At 41.2% G+C, this 27,164-nt stretch overlaps 2 protein-coding genes across 5 annotated transcripts in view; one reads left to right on the forward strand and one right to left on the reverse strand.

Moving 5' to 3' along the window:
- Nucleotides 1-564: 564 nt before the first annotated feature.
- On the forward strand, nt 565-12,592 carry cunh8orf33 (chromosome unknown C8orf33 homolog). The gene is made up of 7 exons (XM_087997854.1): nt 565-721; nt 1,160-1,251; nt 5,855-5,945; nt 7,036-7,274; nt 10,134-10,224; nt 11,029-11,175; nt 11,409-12,592. The coding sequence occupies exons 2-7, from the start codon at nt 1,243-1,245 to the stop codon at nt 11,594-11,596; spliced, it is 765 nt and encodes a 254-aa protein (XP_087853980.1). The 5' UTR covers nt 565-721; nt 1,160-1,242; the 3' UTR covers nt 11,597-12,592.
- Nucleotides 12,493-27,164, reverse strand: part of mcrip2 (MAPK regulated corepressor interacting protein 2) — a 38,525-nt gene continuing 23,853 nt past the window's right edge. Inside the window, exons 4-5 of one of the 4 annotated variants that reach the window (XM_087997856.1) lie at nt 21,390-21,494; nt 12,493-19,940 (exon numbers count right to left, since the gene is read on the reverse strand). In XM_087997856.1, the coding sequence (XP_087853982.1) occupies nt 19,927-19,940; nt 21,390-21,494 (119 nt within the window). In that variant the 3' untranslated portion in view covers nt 12,493-19,926. Of the gene's footprint in view, nt 20,312-21,377; nt 21,495-27,164 lie in introns of all 4 variants that reach the window. The other 3 variants (XM_087997855.1, XM_043711528.2, XM_043711529.2) reach the window with 3 other exon arrangements.

The raw sequence follows: 27,164 nt of genomic DNA on the forward strand, positions 1-27,164 counted from the left end.
CAGATCACAAAAGAGGAGGTTAATAACACTAAGGAGGAGAAAACATTAGACTCGTTACCAGGGCAGAGAGAAGGAAGTAACAGAGAAAATTGAAAACAAGAAGCGGGGCTATTCTGAAAATGTAAAAGTGCAAAGCTTTGTAACATGGATTAACTGATCAGAACCGGAAAACAGAACTAGTTTGCCGACGTGAAAGGTGGTGAAAGTTGCACTTCATATGCTTTCCCCTTCTGGGCTTTGAATTGTTTCTAAATTCGAACGCACGGAAGTGAAACGAAAGCAAAACAATCTGAAAATTAAAACAGAATGTTCTGGAAACAGTCAATAGGCCAGACTGGAATGTATAGAGCGCTTAACTAATTCCAAAGCATCCTGCTTTTATTTGACAATTAAAGCAATTTGTTCCCTCCATAATGGCGGCTTCCGGATGTGTCCCAGTGATGTCACTGGAAAGCGGTCTATCACTGAACCGGAGGGATACATTAAACGGACCGATTGCCGGCGGCGGCTGCGTGAGGACAAGAAAAGGAGGGGGAACGGAGGACGGAGGACGAAGGACGAGAGAGTGAGTGTCCGTCCATGTAACCGACTTCTCTTGTTCCGTGTGGTGTAACTTGAGGCGTACACTCGAGTGGAAGCTCCTTGTGAGACGACTCTCGGCTATTATCAGACACGTAGGTTCACACAGCTCCTGGACCCAGAGCCTCACGTGGTTGAAAATGTAGGTCCTTTTTTTTCCAAAATAGCCCCTGTCTTTTACACGATATCTGCAATTAAAACGCTACTTGGGAGTATGTCTGTAATAATCAGTGATCTGAGGTTACTATTAAGTACGGTCATATCAGGAATATAATGGGCTGTATAATTATTCTATTCCAAGTGGAGTAAACAATATCAAAAAGACACGGAGACCCTTTTAGCGAGCTTTCAACCTTGATTAACATCTTAGCAACAGCATTGTTTCACAGGCACCAGTCAGAGCACAGAGCTAACGAGATTATAGTTTTTTTAAAATCAACTTGTTCGGAGATGTTCTGACATACTTCTGGAGCTTGTGCAACTTGAACCCGGGCCTCCTGTCTGAGGTAGAACAACTATCATTGAGCCCAAGAGCTCTTCACTAATGGGATTTTATTGTGAGGCTTTTCTTTTCCTACAGGTGTGCTGGTTGATTGCTGCTTTGGGGAGGTGCATAGGTTTTCAATCATCTGATAAGCTGTTGGAGGTATTTTGGATACTATAATGGAGGAGGTGAGTGATTGATTACTTTGTAGTCATGATTTGGAGGTGCTGGTGTTGACAAAGTTAAAAATCATACAACACCAGGTTATAGACCAATAGGTTTATTTGGAAGCACTCGCTTTTGGAGTGCTGCTCCTTTGTCAGGTGGTTGTGGAGTATAAGATCATAGGACATAGAATTTATAGCAAAAGTTTAAAGTGTGATGTAACTGAAATTATGTATTTAAAAAAGAACTGAATTGTTTGCTACATCTCATCTTTTAGAATGTCCATGTTGGTTTCAGTTCTTTTCATATGTAAATTCCAGAACTTTCTTAAAGTTACATTCTCAAGTGAACTTTAACAATTGGTGCCATGTTGGCTCAGATTGAAGGTGTGAGGTGCCCCAATGTTTAGACTGATTCAAATCTAAAAGAGGATTTACAGAATCTTACATGGATCATGCAATTTTTGAGCAAAATAAAATGTAATTCTACAAGAACAAATTCACCCCACAAACTTGTGTGTGCAAGGGGAGGGGGTATGCGTATGAATGTGAATGCAAAGGAGTAAAAGTCTATGAGAGGTGTGTGTGTATATGTGTGAGTGTATGAAAGAGGGTCTGTGTGAGCATGTGTGTCTGTCTGTGTAGTGCAGTGGGGTCACCTGTAGTGTGACATGAACCCAAGGTCCTGGTTGAGGCCATCCCCATGGGTATCGAACTTGGCTATCAGCCTCTGCTCGGCCACTTTGCATTGTTGCCTGAACTGAAGTCCACCTTTGGACGATGGTCACCTGAAGGTCCTGGACCGCTGAAGTGCTCTCCGACTGGGAGAGAACACTCCTGTCTGTTGATTGTTGTGCAGCGTTCATTCATCCATTCCTGTAGCCTCTGCTCAGTCTTGCCAATGTACCGTGTCTCAGGGCATCCTTGCCTGCAGCGTATGAGAGAGACAACCTTGGCCAAGTTACATGAATATCTATCAGTGGCTGGTGTCCCCCCTGTGTAATGATGGTACCTGTGTCGACACTCTGACACATGTTGCAGCGTCTGCTGTGACAAGGTTGTCCTGAAAGTTGGGCAGTTTGCTGCAAACAATGATCTGTTTGAGGTTTGGTTGTTTAAAGTGTGAAGTGGAGGTGTGGGGAAGGTCTTGGTGAATTACACTGTAAGAATCAAAATTATTCTAGGCTCTCTTTAATTCTGTCCTGACACAGTTGTACGTTAACTAATTATTGCCCTTCTGGGTAAAGTAGCAGGCAAGGTATTCACCATGATGGTTAGGATATCAATTAGGCCAATCCTTTAATATGATGGTCTAGGCAGAGGGTGCCTGATTATCTTATCATGATCTGTGAAAGGGAAATCATGTTTAACAAATTTGTTGGAAGCTGTTTGAGAAAGTAACATGCTATGGATAAAAGAGAACCAATGGATATGCTGTATTCTAGTTTCAAGAAAGTATTTGATAAGGTGCCATATCAAAATTTACTGTAGAAATTAAAGGCTTGTGGTATGGGGATAAGGTGCTCAGATCTAGCTAACCGGAATGAGTAGGCATTTGTCATTTTCTAGTTTAGTAGCTGTAACAAAGTGGTGTGCCATAGAGATCAGTACTGGGTCTCACCTTTTCAATTTATATAAATTTTGGATGAAGGGAAAGAAGGAATTGTTAAATTTGTTATCAATGCTATAATAGGTAAAGTGAAGAGGAAATGGGGCTGTAAATATTTATAGGTTGTGAATGGACAGATATCTAACAAATGGAATGTAATCTGAAATAATATGAAATTGTCCATTTTGGCAGGAAATATTTTTTTAAAAAGCATCTAAATGGTAAGAAATTAGAGCTCTGAGAAAGTGATTTTTGCTTCACAGTGCATTTTTTTAGCATGTATAAGTTCCAAACAATGGATAGTGGTATTCTAACATTACAGCACAGATTGTAATTAGCATTATTTATTGCCCAAGTTGAATGTCTGTTGTAACATTATTTTAAATTCTTGGATGGGATATGGATATTGTTGCTTGTTCTTAGTTGTATAGAACTGAACTGATGTGTTAAAGGATAGTCAAAAAGTGTGGCACTGGAAAAGCACAGGAACAGGAGAGTTGACATTTAGAGCATAAGCTCTTCAGGAATGTGCAGAGTCAACTATGTTACTGAGAATCACAGGAACAGAGTTCTCATTTAGAGCACAAGCTCTTCATCAGGAATGTTCAGAGTCAACTATGTTACTGAGAATCTGGAGTGACAAACGGACTAGTTAAGAATAACATTAATGAACTAAAGTTTTCATGACAGTCACCATTACTGATATTAGCTTTATATCCCAGATTTCTTAAATTTAATTTCTACCAGGGCATTGAACTAATAATTCACAATACCAGTGACATTACCATCCATCCTCTCCAGTTGTGGTGCTGTACCTCTGATGTTACACATTTACAACTCCGTATTGACATCCTTCTGTGTGAAACTGAACGTAGCAATCCTAGCACACATCCAGTCCAGACTGAGTGGAGTAAATGATCCTTCATGAAATGCGTTTGCAGTCAAATCTCCATGGTCATGAATCCAACTTTTGCCAGGTATTTTTGTTTCTTGCCACTTCTCTGAAGGTTGAAGCAAAGTTGCTTCTCAGTAACTACTGTGAGTGTCTGAAGAGAGCAGTTTCTCCTCCCAGCTGCATTCTACTTGGTGAATATACAATTTTGAAGCAGGAATAGGCCATTGCCATTGAATGATGAAGCAACCTTGTCATTAAGGTTGTGGCTGATCTGTTTATGTTTCAAATTCCACATTGCTGTCTACCTGATGATGTTTTATTCCCGTGTCCAACAAGAATTTATCCACCTCGGTCTTAAAATATTAAATGGCTCTACCTGTATAGCCTTCAGAGGCAGAGTGTTCCAAAGTCCCGCATCCATCTGAGGAGGAGGGAAAATGTTCTTCTCATCTCTGTCTGAAAAGGGTGATCCCTATTATTTAAACTACCTCCCCTACTGTTGGACTAATCCATTAGAGGAATCCTCCTTCCCACATCGTCTTTGCCAAGACCATTCAGGATCTTGCACACTTCAATCAAATCACCCTTTACTCTTCTAAACTCCATTGGGAATAATCCCAGTCTGACCAACTATCTTCATAAGCCAATCTGCTCATTACAGGTATCAATATAGTAAACCTCTTGTGAACCACTTCCAACACACTAACATCCTTCCTTTAAATAAGCAGACCCAAAATTGAACACTATTTGAGATGTGGTATTACTTATGTCTGAATAACTGAAGCATAACATCTTTATCTTTTGTGTTCAATTCCACTCATAATAAAGGACATCATTCCATTTATCACTTTAATTACTTGCTTTACGAGCATACTAACTTGTAACTCATATAGTAGAATACTTTGATCCATCTGCATCTCCAGATTCTTCAGTCATTCTCCACTTTTTTTTTTAATCATTCCTGGGATCTGGGTGTTACTGGCTAGGCCTGTATTTGTTGCCCAGCACTATTTGACCAGAGAGCAATTAAGTATAAACTACATTGCTGTGGGTGAGGAGTCACCAGTGCAGAGGTTTCCTTCCCTAAAGGACATTAGTCAACCAGATGGGTTTTTTCTGACAATCAGCAACTATTTCATAGTCATTATTAGACTCCTAATTCCATAAATTTATTAAATTCAAGTTCCATCATCTGCCATGGCAGGATTCGAACCCGGATCCCAGAACATTACCAGTTTGGTTTAATGGTTTAGCGATTAATACCACTAAACCATGACACCTCCTGAGTTTAAGTAATATCAAGCTTTTTTAATTCTTGTTGCAAAGTAAGCAAGTGTATCTTAACTGCATTTGTTAATCTTTGCCCATTTACTCAAATCATCTATCTGTCTGCAACTTCATGTCCTCTTTGCATCATCTGCAAGTTCAGCTATCATGGCTTAGCTCTTCTTATCTAAGTCATTAATATAAATCATAAAAAGGTGAAGACCCAGTATAGAACCCTATCAATCAGAGAAAGACCCATTTATTCTGTTTTCTGCCAGTCAACCAGTCTTCTATCACACTAATACATTACCCCTTAAGCCATGAGAAACTTATACTTTGTTGAATACCTTTTTTATGTGATACCTTGTCAAAAGCTTTTTGAAAATCCAAATGCAGTGTACCCTCAGGCTTCCCTTTATCCATAAAGCGCAAAAATTCTTCACAGGACTCCATTAAATTTGCCAACAGGATTTCCCTTTTACAAAAACATGCTGAATATTCCCAATTATCTAGAGATATTTTCTCATGCCAAGTTATAACCTCCTTAATGATCAATTCTAATGTCTTCCGCACAGCAGACATCAAGCTAACTGACCTACAGTTTCTTATTTTCTGCCTTTGACTCTTCTTGAAAAGAAGAGTTATATTTGCTCTTTTCCAGTTTGTTGGAATCTTTCCAGAATCTAGCAAAGTTTGGAACATCAATACCACCAAAGTATGAGCCATTTCTCTTATCCTTAGAATAATGTACATCAGGACCCAAGGACTTGGCAGCCCACAGCTCCATCAGTTTTCTCAGTGCTGCTTTCCTATTGTCATTCACAGATTGGTTCATTAAAGCTTTTTGTCTGTTACAGGCTGCCAACAAGAACATCCAGGTGGAGCTGGATTGTGGGATCCAGCAACTCCAGACTGGGGTCTTCCAGCTGAAAGTGTCATCAGAACAAGGTAAGTAGTCAATCCCTGGTGTACAGCCCAGTGTTAGTAGGTGGTAAGAAGGTCTGGTTCCTGATGTCATGCTAATTGGCTTATAGTTTCCTGTTTTTGGCTTCCTGTTCTTGAATAAAGGATTTATATATTTTGCTACTTCTCAGTTCTGATGGACCCCAACCCCAAGTGCATGCACTGTGCTCCTCATCTCTGTTTTGGAGTTTTGAAGGAAGTTTTTTGTTCTTGGTAAATCGAAGACTTCCAGCTAACAAAAACAATAAAAATACAAGTGTTCCTATCCTGGGATGTGGTTGATGGTTAAGATTATAAGAAACTGGCTCAGGAGTAGGCCTTTGGGCCAACTAACCCTGTTTAACCATTTGATAAGTTCATGTGGATCTGATGTTGGTCATAATTCCTGTCAGCTCCCATAACCCTCAGCTTCATTGTAGATGAAAAGTCTGTCTAACGTGGCCTTGAATATAATGAGTGACTCCGTCTCCCCTGCAGTCTATGAATGAGAATTCCAAAGATTAATGATTGACTTCAAAATAGTGAAGGGAATTGACAAAATTTATGCAGAAAGGAGGAATGTTCTTACTGCAGAAAGACTTCAGCAGCTATTGGGTTTGTTTATTTCAGAAAAAGAGTAATTTATCAAAAAATTAGTTGAGACAATTGAAAACAGAGCTGCAAGATAATTTTGGCAGTATTTCTGGGACAGTTCCTTTTTTATCTTAAAATATCGTGTAGCTAAATGGCCAATTGCTTTTATTGCAACAGCTCTGAACCTGTCCTAAGAAATTCAACAAACTACTCCCACAGACTATGAACATATAGCACATGGGGATTGCTCCAGGAGTTGTAATCAGTCACAATGTAATCTACAGTTCAGCTCCATTATGCAAAAGGAAGTGAACGATAATTCCACTGAAACATCTCCAGTTTGTGGCTGTATGAAATTTGACACTTCCAACTCAGGCAGGCCAGCAGTGCTGTTATTGTGAATAAAAATTCTCATCAGGAAACAAAAGAGAAGCAGAAAATCTTCACGGGGCAGCAAGTCACAAGTTTGATTTTAAGCTTGATTTTGTAATCCTCGAGGCAGATAATGAGCTACAGCCAGGAAACGCTACAGAACAATCTGTGCCTGTAACTCGGGACAAGAGGCCAAAGGAAGAACCCATGCTGCTAAACCATCAAAAGGTCGAAACCCCTCAGAAAAAGAAAAGTAAAGTGTGGTGCAATAAGCACATGGCTGAAGCTGAGAGGTTTGGAGAGAGGCAGAACAATGACAGAGATGGAAGAGAGAAGAACTCCACAGCTTCTGGAGAAGGACAGTGCCTGGTAAGGAGACACCAGAAACAATAAATATATTCATTTGAAAATTTCTTATTTCATCATTGCAGTTTATTTTCCCACCTATGTTAGTGTCGTTCCATTTTGATTTGTTCTGAATATCTAGTTGTCCTGCTACCATCTCCTAAAATACCTGGCCGATAGCTTTCTGCTTCCCTCCTTAACACCTCTATTCAACAAAACAGAATATGGAAATTTTGGATAGTGCTGAAGAAGCTTTACTATGTGCCTTACCCTTGCAGTATCTGTCCTTGGAATGCTTGATGGGACTATGTAACAATTGTTTTTTTGATTTTTGTTTTTCAATGAGATGGAATTGTTATTATTAAAGCCAGCATTTGTGCCCATTCCTAATTGCCCTAGACCAACCGCATTCTTGAACTTCTGCAGCTCACGTGGTGCGTGATCTAAATCTAGTGACAGTGAAGGAACTGATTATAATTCCAAATCGGTTGTTTGGAGGGTAACTGTGGTAGAGGATGTGAATATGCAAGATGATGGATGGGGTGCTGATAAAATGGGTTGCATTGTCCTGGATTGTGTCAGAATTTCCAGTCTTCTGGGCAGATGGGGAGTATTTGATCACAATGGAGGACAGACTTTGGGAGACACTAGGTGAGTTACTCACTACAAAATTCCCATCCTGTGATCTGCCCTTAGTACTTATATAGCTGATCCAATTCAGTTTCTGGTCAGTTGTAACCTCCGATGAGGACTGTAGGTGATTCAGCAATAATAGTACTGAAAGTCATGGGACGATTTCTGTCTCATTATCAGGCACTTGCATAGCATGAATTCTATTTTCCAATTAACAGCCAAACCTGAATCTCTTCCAGGTCCTGCTCAAATTGGACATGGATGCTTTAGTATCTGAAGAGGTGAAAATTATCTTGAACATTCTATGCTTTTTTTTATTCACTTGTGGGATGTGAGCATTGCTGGTGGGCTGGCATTTTTACCCGTCCTAGTTGCCCCTGGGAAGGTGATGGTAAGTTGCCTTCTTGAATTGCTGCATTCCATGTGCTGTAGGTTGACCCACAATACTGTTAAGAGGAGAATTCCAGGAATTGTCACTTCTTACCTCCATGATAGAAAGTTCATTAAAATGAAGGAGCTGAAGACGGCTGGCAGTAAGAACCCTAAGGAACTCTTTTTTTTTTCCCAGCAGTGTCCTGGCACTGTGATGTGTCTCTAACAACCACAAAAATCTTCTAACACACAAAAACAGACATAACTGGAAAACCTCAGCAGGTCTGACACCACCACCTTCATTTGCCTATCGCATTCCCAGCTACCTTCCCACCCCCACCCCACTCTCTCCTCCCATTTATCTCTCAACCCCCCTTGTTCCCCACAACCCAACATTCCTGATGAAGAGCTTATGCTTGAAACGTCAACTCTCCTGCTCCTTGGATGCTGCCTGACTGGTTGTGCTTTTCCAGCAACACTTCTTTTGTTTTTACTCTATGGAGAGAAAGCAGTGTTAACGTTTGGGTCCAGTGACCCTCTTAAATTTTGACACGGTTTTTTGATGTCACACTCAGTTAAACAATGCTTTGATCCAAAAGTGGAGTTACACTCACCTCATGTCTTGGGCTCTGAGTTATTTTGACCATATTTGGACCAAAGCTCTAATGAGATTAGGAGCAATGTGCATTTTTTCATCTTTTTAATAGATCAGTTAATTCTTCAGGCTGTGGGATTGATGCCAGTGTTGTAGTTGTGGAGCGAATGTCTTCAATTGTTCTACTGCTGTCCGGGCCCATAGACTTTTTTATTGTATTCAGTGATTTCAGCAGTTTCTTTATAACGTATGAGACAGGAACAGCTTGGAGTTGGTGCAGTGAATAAAAAGGCATTCTATTGCCTAACACAGCTTTGGTTCCATAGTGACTTTGCTCTATATGGAGCAATACAGGACTGAAATAGTCCATGTCGACCAGGTTTCCCAAACAAAACTACTTCCATTTTCCTGCACTTTACCCAAATCCCGCTAAACCTTTCAACAATTCTTTTGTCAGCTCGTTCCATATACACCACCCTCTGTGTGAAAAAGGTTGCCCTTTTCCCTATAGTTTAGGACTCCCCTGGAGCAAAGACCTTGGCTATTTGCCTTATCTATGCCCCCATGACCTTATAAATGTTTATAAGGTCACCCCCTCAGCCTTTTACACTCCAAGGGAAATAGGTCCCAGTCTATTAGGCAACTCCTTATAACTTCTAGTCTTGATAACATCCTTGCAAATCTTTTTTGCACCCTTTCCAGTTTAGTAACATCCTACAGCAGGGTGACCGGAATTGTAAGCAGTACTCCACATGTGGCCTTAACAATATCTTGCACAAATGTTACATGATGTCCCAACTCCTGTAATCAATGTGCTGACTGAAAGTAAAAATGCCAAACACTGCCTTTACCAGCCTGTATACTTGTGATGCGACTGTCAGGGAATTATGTACCTGCACCTCTAGGTTGCTCTGTTCGCCAACACTTCCCAGGGCCCTACCATTAACTGTTTAAGCCCTGTCCTTGTTTGCCTTACCACAATGCAATATCACGTGTTTATCTGAATTAAACTCTGTCTGCTATTCCTTGGCCTGTTGGCCCAGTTGATCAAGATCTCACTGTACTCTTAGATAACCTTCACTGTCTGCAATAACACTAATTTGGTGTCATCAATAAGCTTAGTAACCATGCCTCCCTCTATTCTCATCCAAATCATTTACATAAATAATGAACAACAGTGGATCTTAGAGGTGACCTACATACTTGTTTGACTTTTTTTGTCAGCATGTCTGAATCTTATCTAGTGGGTTGCAATACCTTGCTCTTGTCTTCTCCTCTTCCAGTCTTCAGAAGAGCAGCTTTGGCGGGAAGTGGACTGGTGCATTGAGCAACTAGAACTTGGGCTACGCACTCAGAAAGCCAAACCAAAACAAGGTGTGTTGCAGGGTCTTGAATGGGATTGTTGTCAGTGGCCTTTTCCCATTCCTTTCTTCAGCAGATGCCTCCCATAGGGACGAGACTCCAAATAAAATCAAGCATGTTACTCAACTAGTGCAGGAAAGCAGCAGGACAGATAGAATCATATGGTGATATAGTACATTCATCACATCTGTGCCAGCTTTCAAAAAGCAACACGTCAGTCTTTCTCCAATCCCTTTTTGGGGTTACCAATGAATCTGATTCCATCAACCTTAACAAGCATTACTATCCAAAATGCAACCACCCACTGCATAATAAAGTTTAATTTCTTATGAATTGCAGATTCTATTGTAAATCACCTTAAATTTGTGCCCTACAGATATCAAAACCTCAGCTGTTGGTAACATTTTCATGATACGTACTTTATCTGAGCCCTTCATAATTTTAAACATCAGTCAATTCTCCCATTAGCTGCCTCTGCTGAAAGGATGTGTTTTGCTGGGTTCATTGTTGGCTTCTGATCTGAACAAGAGCAAGTGGAACTTTGCAATTAAAGGGTTCAACATCAGGGAGAGGTACGTAAGCACCTTAGCTGTTGACCAGTTGAACATTATAGTTGGTAGCTGTACGTAAAAGCATCCCTTAGCATGATTACTTCCTCTTCATTTTTGCTCCTCTCCAAAGTTCTTAGTGTCTGAAAATTAGACTGATGATTTGTCAGGAAACTAACATTTCACAAGACCTTTATTGTAGATTTGAATGGGCCAGGGATTTGGATAAGAGCAGAAAATTAACGCTGTAATGTTTTTTACATTGCAGCTGAGCAGGCAGTTCGTGCACTGAAAACCCTCCGCAGTGAGAAAGCACCACTTGTGAAGAAACGGCAGGTGATGAGGTCCATTTTTGGAGACTACAGGAAAAAGATGGAAGAGGACTGGCAGAAGCAGTTTAAATCTATGCTTGCAGGTCAGAGGGTCTATCCGGGGGCACTTGGGAGGTGTGATCACACAGCTCCAGTGAAAAGGGCAAACAATAAAAGGGAGAAGGTGGTGGAGGAACATTTGAGCAGGTTGATTGTGTGACTGACATGGGTTACATGTTGCATTGATGAGTGAGTGTCAAGATTGAAGATGATTTGAAGTATGGAGTTTCAGCCAAACATTGAGCTTATAGTAATGTGCTTTGATTGCTTATTTCAGCTACAAAATCTGCCAGCATCAAACCAGTTGGAACACAGACAAAGAGCCAAATCTTTCGGAAATCAGTGAGCAGTTCGAAAAAAGTTGGGGATTTCTCTGAATCTCACTCCATGAAATCAGAGGGGAGCACAGTTCAATGTGTGCAAGATGAGGACCACCAAAGTCACTTCCGGTTTAATTTCTTCTGAGTAATGTATAGTAATTGAAGTGTGTGCAACCAAACCTGTCACAGGGCTGGGGAGCTAGCATCTGAGTTTCCTATTGTAGGATTTTCCCCTTGAATACTTCTTCCGCTGAGCTGAAAACAAGGATTGCTTGTGTAGATTTGGACCACCTCATTTGCCATTAAAGACTGGTGCATCGAGACATTGTGCAAGCAGCCTTTTTGAAAGTTTTTTGGTGAATGTTCTCTGCCAGATCATTTAAGAGAAATGTATTGGAGTCTCTCCTGCCCTCCTTAGATACCTTTCAGTCCCTTCCACTTTGAACCAGAGAAGAATTAGTGAGATTGTCTGTATGGAGATGGCTGCTGCAGAATTCAGGTTTCCTGTTCACTTACCTTGGACAGTATTGAAATCAGTGATAATTTGATCTGTCATCAGTTTAGTGTGTTAAATAGCAGGTTTTAAAGGCAGCAGGAAACTGACTGCCTCTCCTGTAGACTGAACTTGAGATGGAAGCTTGTTTTAACTATTAGCTGTTGAGAATACAGGTGTTGCACTAGGAGTCTTTATTTTTCAGTTGCTTGAGTGGTGTGTTCACTTTTGTATTAGCCCAGAAGCTAAATTCCATCTGTATTCATGTGCTAAAGGTGAATAGTTTTTTTTTACCCTGTAAAATTAATCCTGGTGCACTTACTGTACTCCATTGTTTTTCATGGTACAAGGAGTGAAGTAAAGAACTACTTTTGAGTCAGTTGCTGATTTTAATCTTACAAACAGAACAATTCTCTCTCTACACCAGCATGGGCAAACATTTTGTCCTGAGGGCCATGCCACATCTTGAAGATAGAAGTTGTATTTTGAGGTTGGGTGAGTGTTTGTGTGCAATATAAATGTTCAAAAAAACAGATTGCGATGAAGAATTTTGGTATATAAACAGACTTTTTATTGTAATAATTGTACCTTCATTACAATACAATAAAATCAAGTGTACTTCGTACACTGTTCTCAGCTTAATGTGAATGATTCAGTGGCTCACCTGTCTTAAAATGGCAAAGTCTGGTGTCACTTCTCTCTGGGAAAAAATGCTATTTTTTTTCTCTCTCATGTTTTCAGAATCTAGAATATTTTGTTTTAGTTTTGCCAATATAAATGCAGCTTTGATCTAGCAAATGGTGTTACAAAAATCCAGGAAAGAAAATCTGTAGAATATCTCGAGGCAGTCACCACATCTTCGAGTACACTGATCAATATCCTTTTCCCCCTCATTATAGTACACTGAGGTGTGTGCAGGTGTAATCTGTTCCACATGTTAGGGAACATGTTGAAATTTTCAATTTTCTCAAAATACAGAACCCTGACCCAAAATCACATTTTACTTTATTACTTTTATCCTTCTCCTAAAAATATTAAATTTTGGCTGCATCTCCAGCTGCCTGTTCAGTTCTAATTTTCAGAATAGCATGGACAATACTGATACCTCTTATGTAAAGATTGCTTGTGGGTCTCCTTGCAGGTAGCAGCACTTATGCTTCATTATACTAATCCCTTGTTCACTTGCAGAATTGTAGATCAGGTTCTTGTTGGGTTACAAATGTATTAGTATCCAGTTCTTTTCCAATTGCCTTAAATCTGCATCTCCTGGTTACAAACCACTTTGACCAGAATCAAGTTTGTCCATATGTACCAATCACCATGATTTTGAATGCCTGCATTAAATTTACCCCATCTTTCTTGGCTGTACGGAGAATAATCCCAGTTTTTCTCATCTCCTTACTTAATTGAGGTTCCATATCCCTGGTGCAATTATAATTATGGCAGTCTGTAAAAGTTTAACAGGATATATACACAGATCCAAGTTTTTTTAAAAAAAAATATTTATAACATTTTAATGTGTAAAGGCACTCTTTGGTATATTACTATGCTAGTGCGGACTTGAAATTCCCAGGACAGATTTGAAATTCCCAGGACTGCTTGCACCCATAGCACTTACAGTAAGGGAATAAGAAACATGGGAAAACAAAGGTATCCATATAAAAGTTAATTTTCCATAAGAGTATTAAAAGTTGTGTAAAATAATTAGAAGTTTGGGAATTAGAATGTACATACTCACACAAAATCAAAAAACTGCAGTAATCTAATAGCATCTTAAATGCCCTCATGTTTTGTTGCTCACACTGCTCCATGTACCCTCACCAAGAACACCTACCTCTGGTCTTCTCCAATTACTTGCAACTCCGATTTACTGGGAAGTATTTCTATTGGTCTCCAGAACTAACCCTGAAGCTCTCCAGAATCTGGATGTTTAAAAAGAAAACTGATACCCATCAGTTGCCTGAAAGTTGCACGCACGGTGTCTGTGGTTAGCACTGCTGCCTCTCAGCATCAGGGTCCCAGGTTCGATTCCAGTCTCTGGTGACTGTCTGTGTGGGTTTCCCTCTGGGTGCTCCAGTTTCCTCCCACAGTCCAAAGATGTGCAGGTCAGGTGAATTGGCTATGCTAAATTGGCCATAGTGTAAAGTGCATTAGTCAGAGGGAAATGGGTCTGGGTGTGTTATTCTTTGGAGGGTTGGTGTGGACTGGTTGTGCCAAAGGGCCTGTTTCCAAACTGTAGGGAAGCTAATCCTGCACTAAGTTTTCATTGCATCCCTTCCCCCAGCCTTGTACACTTGCTCTAGTGCAATTGTCATGTTCCATTTATCTAGGTTTGCCCAAGAGTGCTCCATACTATTGCAAGAGCATAGCATAGGTTAAATAAAATAAAGCTTCCTCCCCACTTTTCACCTTGAACACACTTGGCAGATACAACACCAGACAGAGTAACATCAGCAACGTTCCATAAACACTCCTAGGGCAGGTACAAGTAGTATCGATACAGATCAATGTCCATTTAATCACAACTATGGGATATTTTCCAAAGATTAAAAGCTGCTTGCAGCAATAGATTGTGTAAACTATTTTTTAAAAAATTATCATTGATAATGCAAGTTCATTTTTAAAAGCCACACCTGAACTATGGTTTGGACACACTGCCCTCTAGCTATCAATCAGAATAGGACAGACTTTCAACATTGAACATTGAACAGTACAGTACAGCACAGAACAGGCCCTTCAGCCCACAATGTTGTGCCGACCATTGATCCTCATGTATGCACCCTCAAATCTGTGACCATATGCATGTCCAGCAGTCTCTTAAATATCCCCAATGACCTTGCTTCCACAACTGCTGCTGGCAATGCATTCCATGCTCTCACACAACTGTGTAAAGAACCCGCCTCTGACATCCCCCCCCCTATACTTTCCTCCAACCAGCTTAAAACTATGACCCCTTGTGTTAGTCGTTTCTGTCCTGGGAAATAGTCTCTGGCTATCGACTGCATCTATGCTTCTCATTATCTTGTATACCTCAATTAGGTCCCTCTCCTCCTCCAATGAAAAAAGTCCGAGCTCCGTCAACCCCTCTTCAGAAGATAAGCCCTCCAGTCCAGGCAGCATCCTGGTAAACCTCCTCTGAACCCTCTCCAAAGGACCCACATCTTTCCTATAATAGGGCGACCAGAACTGGACGCAGAATTCCAAGTGCAGTCTAACGAAAGTTTTATAGAGCTGCAACAAGATCTCACGACTCTTGAACTCAATCCCCCTGTTAATGAAAGCTAAAACACCATATGCTTTCTTAACAACCCTGGCCACTTGGGTGGCCATTTTAAGGGATCTATGTACCTGCACACCAAGATCCCTCTGTTCCTCCACACTGCCAAGAATCCTATCCTTAATCCTGTACTCAGCTTTCAAATTCGACCTTCCAAAATGCATCACCTCGCATTTATCCAGGTTGAACTCCATCTGCCACCTCCCAGCCCATCTCTGCATCCTGCCAATGTCCCGCCGCAGCCTACAACAGCCCTCTATACAGAAAAACAACACCTCCAACCTTTGTATCGTCTGCAAACTTGCTGACCCATCCTTCAATCCCCTCATCCAAGTCATTAATAAAAATTACAAACAGTAGAGGCCCAAGGACAGAGCCCTGTGGAACACCACTCACCACTGACTTCCAGGCAGAATATTTTCCTTCTACTACCACTCGTTGTCTTCTGTTGGCAAGCCAATTCTGTATCCAGACAGGTAAGTTCCCCTGTATCCCGTTCCTTCTGAATGAGCCTACCATGGAGAACCTTATCAAATGCCTTGCTAAAGTCCATATACACCACATCCACAGCCCGACCCTTTTCTAGTCACATCCTCAAAGAACTCAATAAGGTTTGTGAGGCATGACCTGCCCCTCACAAAGTCCTGTTGACTGCATTTAATCAAGCCATGCTCTTCCAGATGGTCATAAATCCTGTCCCTCAGAATCCTTTCTAACACCTTGCAGACGACAGACATGTGACTTACTGGTCTGTAATTGCCGGGGATTTCCCTATTTCCTTTCTTGAAGAGAGGAATTACATTTGCCTCTCTTCAGTCCTCAGGTACGACTCCAGTGGAGAGCGAGGATGCAAAGATCTTCGCAAGTGGCGAAGCAATTGCATTTCTCGTTTCCCAAACCAGCCGAGGACAAATCTGGTCTGGGCCTGGCGACTTGTCAACCTTAATGTTTGACAAAATTTTCAGCACATCAGCTTCCTCTATCTCTATCCATTCCAGCATGCACACCTGCTCTTCAAAGGTTTCATTCACTACAAAGTTTGTTTCTTTCGTAAAGACAGAAGCAAAAAACTCATTTAGGGCTTCCCCTACCTCCTCAGACTCCACACACAAGTTCCCTATGCTATCCCTGATCGGCCTACTTTCTTTGACCATTCTCTTATTCCTCACATAAGTGTAAAATGCCTTTGTGTTCTCCCTAATCCGTTCTGCCAAGCCTTTCTCGTGCTCCCTCCTGGCTCTCCTCAGACCATTTTTGAGCTCCTTCCCCGCCTACCTGTAATCCTCTAGAGTTGAGCTTGACCCTAGCTTCCTCCACCTTATGTAAGCTACCTTCTTCCTTTTGACAAGACGCTCCACCGCTCTCGTCATCCAAGGTTCCTTTATCTTACCCCTTCTTGCCTGTCTCAGAGGGACATATTTATTCATCACTCGCAACAACTGTTCCTTGTTGTTGTCCTTGTCTCCACATGTCTATAGTGCATTTACCATGAAACAATTGCTCCCAATCCATGCTTCCTAACTCATGTCTAATCGCATCATAGTTTCCTCTTCCCCAATTAAATATCCTCCCATTTTGCCTAATCCTCTCCTTCTCCATAGCTATGTAGAATGTGAGGCAGTTGTGGTCACTATCGCCAAAATGCTCTCCCACCACAAGATCTGATACCTGCCCCAGCTCGTTTCTGAGCACCAAGTCTAGAATGGCCTCTCCCCTTGTCGGCCTGTCAACGTACTGAGTTAGGAAACCCTCCTGAACACACCTTACAAAAACAGCTCCATTCAAATCTTCTGCTCGAGTTCATTATTTAACCATTGCAATCCTTTCTGACTCTTCAAATATGATGTTAAAAAAAGAGCTCGGTGCATTGTTAGTTTCCGAGCAAGGTGAGCATGTTTTTCTGAGTCAGTCACCTAATCAAATCCCCTATTTCTTGTGGACACCACATGAATCTCTTAGGCAGCAGGACAGTATTCCATCTAATGTGGCACAGCAAGATTTAGAATTAGTTTAATTTTCTGTTTGAATAGTGAAAAAATAAAAACTAGGTGCAATTGCCATTCGTTAACTAGTGTGGAACATGGAAATTCGACATGGAAAATCATACCAGTCTTCCCAAAGAAACAATCAAGGAATCCTGTACTGTATTTTTACAGTGCTTTCATTAAGCAACCAAAAATATCTTGTTTCTTTCATGAAGAATTATCCTATCATACCATGGTGCAGACCGGTGGCAACATGGAAGTTCCTGCACCATTTGTTTTAATTCAGAGCTGAAATTCCTCCTTCAGAGAACACAACTCAGTGTCAGGAATGCAAACAGCAGCTCATCACAGAAGTCCTTTAGGCCTGTGATAAGGCAAAACCTTGAACTGAACCCAGTTGACGTGGAATAGAGTAACTGGTGTGGGATAGGCACAGTATATTCAACACCAGGCTTTAAACGTTAGGAAATGCATGACATGGGATTTTAGAAAAAAAAATCTTTCTCATTCCCACATACAGCAGAACACCCCACAAAAGGTTATATTAGAAAATGAGAACTTAATTTGGAGGAAGGAGGGGAGATTTAACCAGAGCCTTAACAAGCAATGAGAAGGATAATGAAGGGAAAGCAATAAACCTCCTGAAATGATGGTGTATAACTGGGAATAAGATGACTTTAAATTTTCTTTTTAGCTACATTCACTAAGAAGCTTGTAGATCCATATTGCAGGCAACCTTCACATCTAAACCTATCCCCCCCAACCCAAACCAAATGGAATAGCATGGTGGCTCAGTGGTCAGCAATGCTGCCTCACAGCACCAGGGACACTGGTTCGATTCCAACCTTGGGTGACTGTATGCAGTTTGGACATTTTCCAGGTCTGCTCCAATTTCCTCCCAGAGTTCACAGATATGCAGGCTATGCTCAATTGCCCTGTTGTGTGCAGGCTAGATGGATTATCCATTGTAAATGTGGGGTACACTGATAGGGTAGGAGGCTGGGCTTTGGTGGGATACTCTTCAGAGGTTTGGTGCAGACGCAATGGGCCAAATGCCCTCTTTCCACACTAGGAATTCTATGATCCAATGAAATGGGGATGCAGCACAACTTCTCATGACTGTTCTGTAATCAGAAAGCTGTACAGGTAGTACAATTCATGGTTTGAAGTGTGGGTTCAGCATCTTACCCAGAACACATTCATTGTCTCTTCAGCTTCACTGGCATTAAGTCAGAGGTAAACAAGGCAACATGAGTACGTCAGAGGGTTTTTACTGAGTTCCATATTGTCACAGTAGGTGTTCTAAATGAAACTTTGCACTGTCAGTCACTAACAGTAGGACTTTCAGAGTACTGTAAGTACCTTCCAAATAAAGCTTCATGTGCAGGGGCATCTGAACCTCATTCTCGAGAACAGGAGTCCAGAGAAATGAGTAACTTAAATCTGTATGTTAAAACGGAAGACGAGCAGGACCTAAAAGAGAGAGACTGAGATCTGATTTAGCTTGTACGGCACTTAGTAACGTATCCTGTCTGTAGTCACAAATCAAAACTCTCCAGATTAGAAACAAACTTGTCTGCCTCATTAACTGAGTTGACAGGAGATTTAATATTCATAAATAGTTCCTGTCAAGTCCAGCAATGCTTCTAAATGATGAGTGTCTTTTTAAATACCATCCAAATGGCTAGTCTATATCACCTCTCTCAATGTTGCAAATGCCGAACACCACTGAGATAATAATGCTCTTCCTGTATCATACCGAATAAAGAGGAGATCCCCTTAGGGCCTTGTTTGAATGCCGTCTGTCAAGTACAAGTACCTAATTGGATGTGTCAGGTCTGCTGTTCACTAACATTCCTTAAAAACATGCAAAGTTACACTTATCACTCACATCCAAAACTTGTTTGACTAGGTCCCTACAAATTGACCAACAGCCACATCAATCCTGTCAGATCTGGCATTAGACCTTAAAGAGAAATGATGCATCTGACCCTCTCCCCACAAAGATTACCACTACCCCCAGCTCTGAGGGGCCAAAGCGACAGAAGTTTGTTCTCCTGGAGAAAGGATGAAGAGTGACTAACTGCTGATACTTCAACTCAACCCTCAGTGTCTTGTTAACAGGACAAGCAGAGGACGTGAAGTTCATTGATGCAGGAGAAGTTGTTAACCATGGCAGCAAATCTGATCCCTCTGTTGCAAACTGACTTGGCAATCTAACAATTCTCACTGCGTAAAGGTTTGTGGGTGGGTTGGTGGTGGTGGGGAGGGTGGGGGAGTGTAAACCAGAAAATAAAACAATTTATTTTAAAAAACAGCGATATGATATTGCATTACCAGAACTGGAATTTCCTGCATACAAGTAGAGACGTCTGCTGATCCAGATGGCACATAAACAGGTCTCAAAGGATCCACAACCTGAGCTACAAATCTTCTCTAAAATCGCAGGTTGCAAAGTGACGAATTTCTGGCACAGAGGCCATGTTGAATTTTGGAGGTGTACTCATTTCCATGATGGAGAGGAGCCACATTTGAGATGTTGTTCTTTGAACCGCCTTGAGGGGATGGGAGGATACATTTTCGTTTTTATTGGGGATGGGGGGGGGTTCTCCAGAATCCAGTGGGCCCCAGGCACATTTTATTTTTGGTACTTTTCTCTCCATTCCAGTCAAATCACATGTTGGGTGCAGCTGTAACCTGAGCTTAGATATTCCAAGACGTCATCTGGTATGTGCTAGCACAGACAAAGCACAATATGACTCATTAACAAAAGATGAGAAATATTCTCTGAAATATTATGCAAGACATTTCTGGTGTTCTTGCTCATAGACTTGCTGCTTTATTGCTTAATGGTGAGTGAATTTCACCCAGTTGAAGCTGAGAGGCCAGAAGTCAACAGTCACTTGCTGAGAGTTCCAACTGATCCAGATTTTACAAAAAAATGTCTTCACTATCCGTGAATCACAAAGGAGAGATCTGAAGAAGTCCAAATGTTAACTGGCTGCTAACAGTCTTTCTTGTAAGAGGAGGCCATTTAGGAAGAGTTCTGGATATTAGCCAAGAACTGTTTTGCCCACCATTCTTCCAGATCGATTGGGACAAAGTCTGGGAAATAAAGTGGGCAACATGCTGAAACAATGCGGAGATCCCAGAAGATCATGTACACAAGTAACCCCTCATTTATATTTTGCACAACATTTCTTTGGTAACATCAACACTACAGCATGAGTTAGATATACAGCACCCTTATCATCAATAATCCAGCATCATAATCACTAATCTTGGGAACTCGGGAGTGTTATTCAGTCAGTTGTCCACAGAGGCCAGCAAAGCCACACTTGATTCAATGCACACTTGCCTGTGGCAAACATTCCCAGTGAGGGTCACTGTCGTGATCAGGATTACTTATCCTCATCAACAGTTCTCTTCTCCCTCCCAAAGGCAAGTGAAGCCTCAAAATGTAATCCCAGCTCAGACCAGTTAGTACAAATTGCAGATTTCAACCAGGCTATCTTGGTCTGTGGCTCAGCTACAGGCTGGATAAATTTAGGTGAGTTAAGGGGCCCCCTCAAAAGGGTTTTTATGTCTGGAGATTTTATCACATTGCCTCTTCTTTTTATTTAACCCACCTCCAATAGTTCAGTAAACAGATGTTTAAAAGAATTAAAATAAAACAAATCCATTGTAACGCTTGTGCCAAGCATGGCTCAAGGATTGGCACTTTCATCTGAGTTTGAAGAATGTGTGGTCAAGTCCTGATATTTGAACCCACATTTCAGGTTGACACACACAATGCAGTATTAAAGGAATACTGCATGGTCTTTTAGTGACTAGGGAATGAATCTTCAATGCATCTGCAAGTTTCCCCTCCTAAATCATCGACCATGCTGCCCTGGAACTATATAGTGTTTTTCCACTATCGCTGAGTCAAAATCCTGGATATCCTGCCTTAACAGCGTTGGGGATGTACTTAGAAAACATGGTTCGTTGCCCCCTTCTCAACAGCTATTCGGGCTGGATAGGTGATTAACACTGACCTTGTTATTGATGGCAACAATGCCCAAATGAATACTTTTAAAAGTTCTGGATATTCCAGGTCAGTCCTGGAGGGCTGGCAAATCCCAGACTACATCCATTCCTCTGTAAGGTCTATATAAATATTCAAAATTACCCCGGCACCTACTCTTCAGGTTTTGGCTTGGTGTTTTCTCCACGTAGTGCACTGGCCCGTGCGCACACTGACCATTCTCCTGGCTGGCTCCGAGCTCCTCTTCTACCTGCTGCCATGCTGGGAGACAGAAAAGAAATACATTCAGTTACACACATAATATTACTGGAAGCAGAAGTGTGATATCTATATACCCAGGACACATGACATAGCTGTGATCTACAGAACCAAGTAAGGAAAAAAAAGCAACTTAGTTAATGCTCTTCACCACCTCAAATCTCAAAGCATTTTCTGATTAATTAATGAGCTCTGATGTGTAGTCACTAACAGAGCAACTAATTTGTTACTGACTGAGCCAAGGCAGACACCAAATTAAAGGAAAGAGAAAGAGAGAGAGAAAATGAAAAGGTAGATTCACTTGCGCATTCTCCTCAAATTATGAAAGCTCCCAAAAATGCATACATGATTAGCATTGGAGAATAAAAAAGCAAAGGGGCCCATTCAGCTCATTTAAAATGTTTTTCACCCACAAGATCAGCAGGTCATTGTGAACATTGGAACTAACAAAATAGGAAGGGAAAAGGATGAGACTCTCAGGAGGATTTAAACTACTAAGGTTTGGGAGGGTCAGGGTGGGACCCAGGGAAATAGTGAGGAAAGAGATCAATCTGAGACTGATACAGTAGAGAACAGAAGCGAGTCAAACAGTCAGGGCAGGCAGGAACAAGGTACGACTAATACATTAAACTGCATTTAGATCAATGCAAGGGGCCTAACAGGGAAGACAGATGAACTCAGGGATGGTTAGGAACATGGGACTGGGATATCATAGCAATTACAGAAACATGGCTCAGGAATGGACAGGATTCACAGCTTAATGTTCCAGGATGCAGATGCTACAGGAAGGATAGAAACAGGGGCAAGAGAGGAGGGGGAGTGGCATTTTTGATAAGGGATAACATTATGGCTGTACTGAGGGAGGATATCCTGGGAATATATCCAGGGAAGTTATTTGGGTGGAACTGAGAAATGAGAAAGGGATGATCACATTATTAAGATTGTATTATAGATGCACCCATGCACCACCCCCCCCAATAGTCAGCAGGAAATTAAGAAACAAATATTTAAGGAGATCTCAGTTACCTGGAAGAATACTAGCATGGTTATGGTAGGGGATTTTAACTTTCCAAACAGAGACTGGTAATGCTGTAGTGTTAAGGATTTAGATGGAGAGAAATTTGATAAGTGTGCACAAGAAAATGTTCTGATTCAGTATGTGGATGTAGCTACTAGAGAAGGTGCAAAACCTGACCCACTTTTGGGAAATGAGGCAGGGCAAGTGAATGATGTGTCAGTAGGGGAAGCACTTTGGGGCCAGCGACCATAATTCTATTAGTTTGAAAATAGTGATGGAAAAGGATAAACCAGTCTAAAAGTTAAAGTTCCAAATTAGAGATCAGTCAATTTTGATGATATTAGGCAAGAACCTTCAGAAGTTGATTGGGGGAGGATGTCCACTGGTAAAGGGATGGCTAGAAAATGTGAAGTTTTCAAAAATGAGATAACGAAAGTCCAGAAACAGTACATTCCTGTTAGGGTGAAAGACATGGCTGGTAGATGTAGGGAATTCTAGATGACTAGAGAAATTGTGGTTTTGATCAAGAAAAAGAAGGAAGCATATGTCAGGTATAGACAGCAGAGATCGAGTGAATCCTTAAAAGAGTATAACGACAGTAGGAGTATACTTAAGAGGGAAATCAGGAGGGCAAAAAGGGGACATGAGTTAACTTTGGCAAATAGGGTTAACGAGAATCCAAAGGGATTTCATAAAACAAAATTAAGGACAAAAGGGTCACTAGGGAGAGAATAGGGCCCCTCAAAAATCAGCAAGGCAGCCTATGTGTGAAGCCGCAGGAGATGAGGGAGATACGAAATGAGTATTTTGCATCAGTGTTTACTGTGGACAAGGACATGGAAGATATAGAACATGGGGAAATAGATGGTGACATCTTGAAAACGGCCTTATTACAGAGGTGGTGGTGGTGCTGGATGTCTTAAAACGCATAAAGATGGATAAATCCCAAGGACCTGAACAGGTGTACACTAGAACTCCGTGAAAAGCTAGAGAAGTGCTTGTTGGGCCCCTTGCTGAGATATTTGTATCATCGATAGTCACTGTGAGCTGTTGGAAGACTGAAGGTTGGCTAACGTGGTGCCACTGTTTAAGAAAGGTGGTAAGGAAAAACCAAAGAACTAACAGACCAGTGAGCTTGACATTGGAGGTGGCAAGGTTGTTGGAGGGAATCCTGAAGGATAGGATGTACATGTATTTGGAAACACAAGGACTGATTAGGGGTAGTCAACATGGCTTTGTGCATGGGAAATCATGTCTCACTAACTAGAGTTTTTTTGAAAAAGTAACAAAGAGGATTGATGAGTGCAGGGCAGTGGACGTGATCTATATGGACTTCAGTAAGACATTTGACAAGTTTCCTCATGGTAGACTGATTAACAAGGTTAGATCACATGGAACTACTTATTTCGATACATGATTCGGAGATGCCGGTGTTGGACTGGGGTGTACAAAGTTAAAAATCACACAACACCAGGTTATAGTCCAACAGGTTTAATTGGAAGCACACTAGCTTTCGGAGCGACGCTCCTTCATCAGGTGATTGTGGAGGGCTCGATCGTAACACAGAATTCTGTGTTACGATCGAGCCCTCCACAATCACCTGATGAAGGAGCGTCGCTCCGAAAGCTAGTGTGCTTCCAATTAAACCTGTTGGACTATTTGGATACAGAACTGGCTCAAAGGTAGAAGATAGAGGGTGATGGTGGAGGGTTGCCTTTCAGACTGGAGGCCTGTGACCAGCGGAGTGCCACAAGGATCGGTGCTGGGTCCGCTACTTTTCATCATTTATATATAATTTATTTCAATGTAAACATATAGTAAGTTTATAAATGACACTAAAATTGGAGTTGTAGTAGACAACGAAGGAGGTTACCTCAGAGTACAATGGGATCTTGATCAAATAAACAAATGGGCTGAGGAGTGGCAGATGGAGTTTAATTTAGATAAATGGGAGGTACTGCATTTTGGAAAGGGAAATCAGGGCAGGACTTATACACTTAATAGTAAGGTCCTAGGGAGTGTTGCTGAACAAAGAGACTTTGGAGTCCAAGTAGATAGGATAGCAAATGTGGCATTTGGTATGCTTTCCTTTATTGGTCAGAGCATCAAGTATAGGAGTTGGGAGGTCATGTTGCAGTTGTACAGGACAATGGTTAAGCCACTTTCGGAATATTGTGTACGGTTCTGGTCTCCCTCCTATAAGATGTTGTGAAATTTGAAAGGGTTCAGAAAAGATTTACGAGGATGCTACCTGGCTAGAGGGTTTATAGGGAAAGGCTGAATAGGCTGGGATGGTTTTCCCTGGACCATCAGTTGCTAAGGGGTGACCTTACGGAGGTTTATAGAATCCTGAGGAGCATGGATAGGGTAAACAGACAAGGTCTTTTCTCTGAGGTGATGGAGTCCAGAACTAGAAGGCATAGGTTTAGGGTGATAGGGGAAAAATTTAAAAGGGACAGAAGGGGCAACTTTATCACACACAGGATGGTGCGTGTATGGAAAGAGCTGTCAGGGGAAGTGGAGCAGACTGGTACAATAGCAATATTTAAAAGGCACCTGGATGGGTATATGAATAGGAAGGGTTTAGAGGGACTTAAGCCAAGTGCGAGAAATGGGACTACATTAGTTTATGATATCTGATTGGCATGGATGAGTTGGTCCAAAGGGCCTGTTTCTGTGTTAAAAAGTTACCCTGCCTGAAGTGCTGTTGGTTGGCTTACAGAGAGAGAGAGAGAGAGAGAGAGAGACTCAGAGAGACTCAGAGAGATAGTTTCATAGAGACTCAGAGAGACAGTTTCATAGAGACTCAGAGAGACTCAGAGAGATAGTTTCAGAGAGACAGACCCAGGACACAGTTGAGCATTCTCTTCAAATCAGAGCAGCTCCCAAAAATGTGAATAACCACTTAATTACAATTGGAGAATAACACAGCAAAAGAGCTCATTTAGCCCATCGTGCCAGTTTTCTGGCAGGTCTAATTAGTCCCACTCTCCTGATGGACTTTATTTCTCACTTATGCATTTGAGTCTCTAACCTTTTAATGATTAATGGAACTTTCCAATGTTGTGAAAGACCTTTCAAGGGCAGTCAGCTTCTGGAACCTCTGAGGGTCAGATTTCCAAAAAGATTGTTCAGTATATCTTAAGAAGGATATATTGGCCTTGGAGGAAGTGCAGTTGAGGTGTAAGAGAATGATAATGTGGACTCCAATAATTATGACAAGAGAATATACAATATGGGGCTTGTACTGTTTGGAATTTAGATAGTTAGAGGTGTTTTGGTTTTAATTACAAGATATTAAATGGATCGGTTAGGTCTGCTGGTTGGGGAATCTAGAACCAAAGCAGTCAGTTTAGGATTGCGTTCAGAGGGGTGAATGGATTGCTTTCCTTGTCCTTCTCCTCTACTGGTCACAACAAAAGTCTGGATTTTAAAATGGTGTTGATATTGCCTCTAATATAGCTCATATTAGAAACAAGTCAGTCAGGTTCCTTAAGAAATACAGAACTAGTTTACTGCACAAAAAGCATACTCGAGCATGTTTTTTTTAAAAATCAGAAGTCACACAACACCAGGTTATAGTCCAAGTTTATTTGAAATCACAAGCTTTCGTAGCACTGCTCGTTCTCAGACACCTTCACCTGACGAAGCAGCAGCACTCCAAAAGCTTGTGATTTCAAATAAACCTGTAGGACTATTACCTGGTGATGTGTGACTTCTGATTTTGTCCACCCCAGTCCAAAACTCGCACCTCCACATCATAGTTTATTAAGAAAGGCTTATAAACTAAGCAAAGAAATACTGCAGGACACAGTTGAGCATTCTCTTCAAATCAGAGCAGCTCCCAAAAATGTGAATAACCACTTATTAAAAAAATGACACACAAGCTCTAAGTATAGAATCATAGAATTTCAAAGGAGACTGTTGCCATCATGTTTGTATCAGATAGGAAAAAAATAAGCTCAGAGTTTTATCTTAAAAATACTTTAGACAAATAACAGTTAAATTCAGGAAACAAAATTCACAGATTGTTCAAATATTAATCTGTAGCCTTCGCTCACAAGCTATTAACACTGGAATTTCTTCACAGATCGGGTATTGCCTGCTGAATCCTTTTTATCTGGAGATAGTGGTGGTTAGACTCATGAACCTCCTTTGAGAACTCCTGGATTGCAGCAATGAAAACATCTCATGTAGGAACCCTCCACTTGTCGTGGTAAAGTCTTCCAGTGTTTCCAATTCACAAACTTTAATGAGTGGAGTTTCAGAAATACAGTGCATACAAAGGCTTCTACACCTGAGGCAAGTTCTCTCTCTCTCTGAGACACCAAACTGGGTTAAATGACCTCTCAAAGTAATAGAGACTCAGCAACTTCGTCAAGCAGTGTGCGTTCTTTGCTACTGCAACATTTTCTTTTACTGCAGCCAGTCTCCTTTGCCTTGTATAGTGTTCTTTCCAAAAGCTCCAGAGACATAGATATAGGTGTAATATTTATTCTAACTTAATATTTCAGATAACACATCTTAATAGCGATTATCTAAAAATTATAACCAGATAGTTCCACACACAAAGGGTAACAGAAGTTTGGAATTTACTTCTGGAAACTGAAATTGATGCTTGATCAATAGTAAAATTTTAATTGAGATTGATTGAT

The sequence above is a fragment of the Chiloscyllium plagiosum genome, unplaced genomic scaffold (assembly GCF_037043375.1).
Source record: "Chiloscyllium plagiosum isolate Xiang-an unplaced genomic scaffold, Cpla_swu_hap1 HiC_scaffold_20, whole genome shotgun sequence".
Lineage (NCBI taxonomy): Eukaryota > Metazoa > Chordata > Chondrichthyes > Orectolobiformes > Hemiscylliidae > Chiloscyllium > Chiloscyllium plagiosum.

What these genes read in the sequence shown, in the direction of transcription:
- cunh8orf33 (XM_087997854.1), top strand. An exon ending in CTGGAGAAGGACAGTGCCTG is followed by an intron (nt 7,275 to 10,133) that starts GTAAGGAGACAC and finishes CTCCTCTTCCAG; the next exon opens with TCTTCAGAAGAGCAGCTTTG. An exon ending in GAAAGCCAAACCAAAACAAG is followed by an intron (nt 10,225 to 11,028) that starts GTGTGTTGCAGG and finishes TTTACATTGCAG; the next exon opens with CTGAGCAGGCAGTTCGTGCA.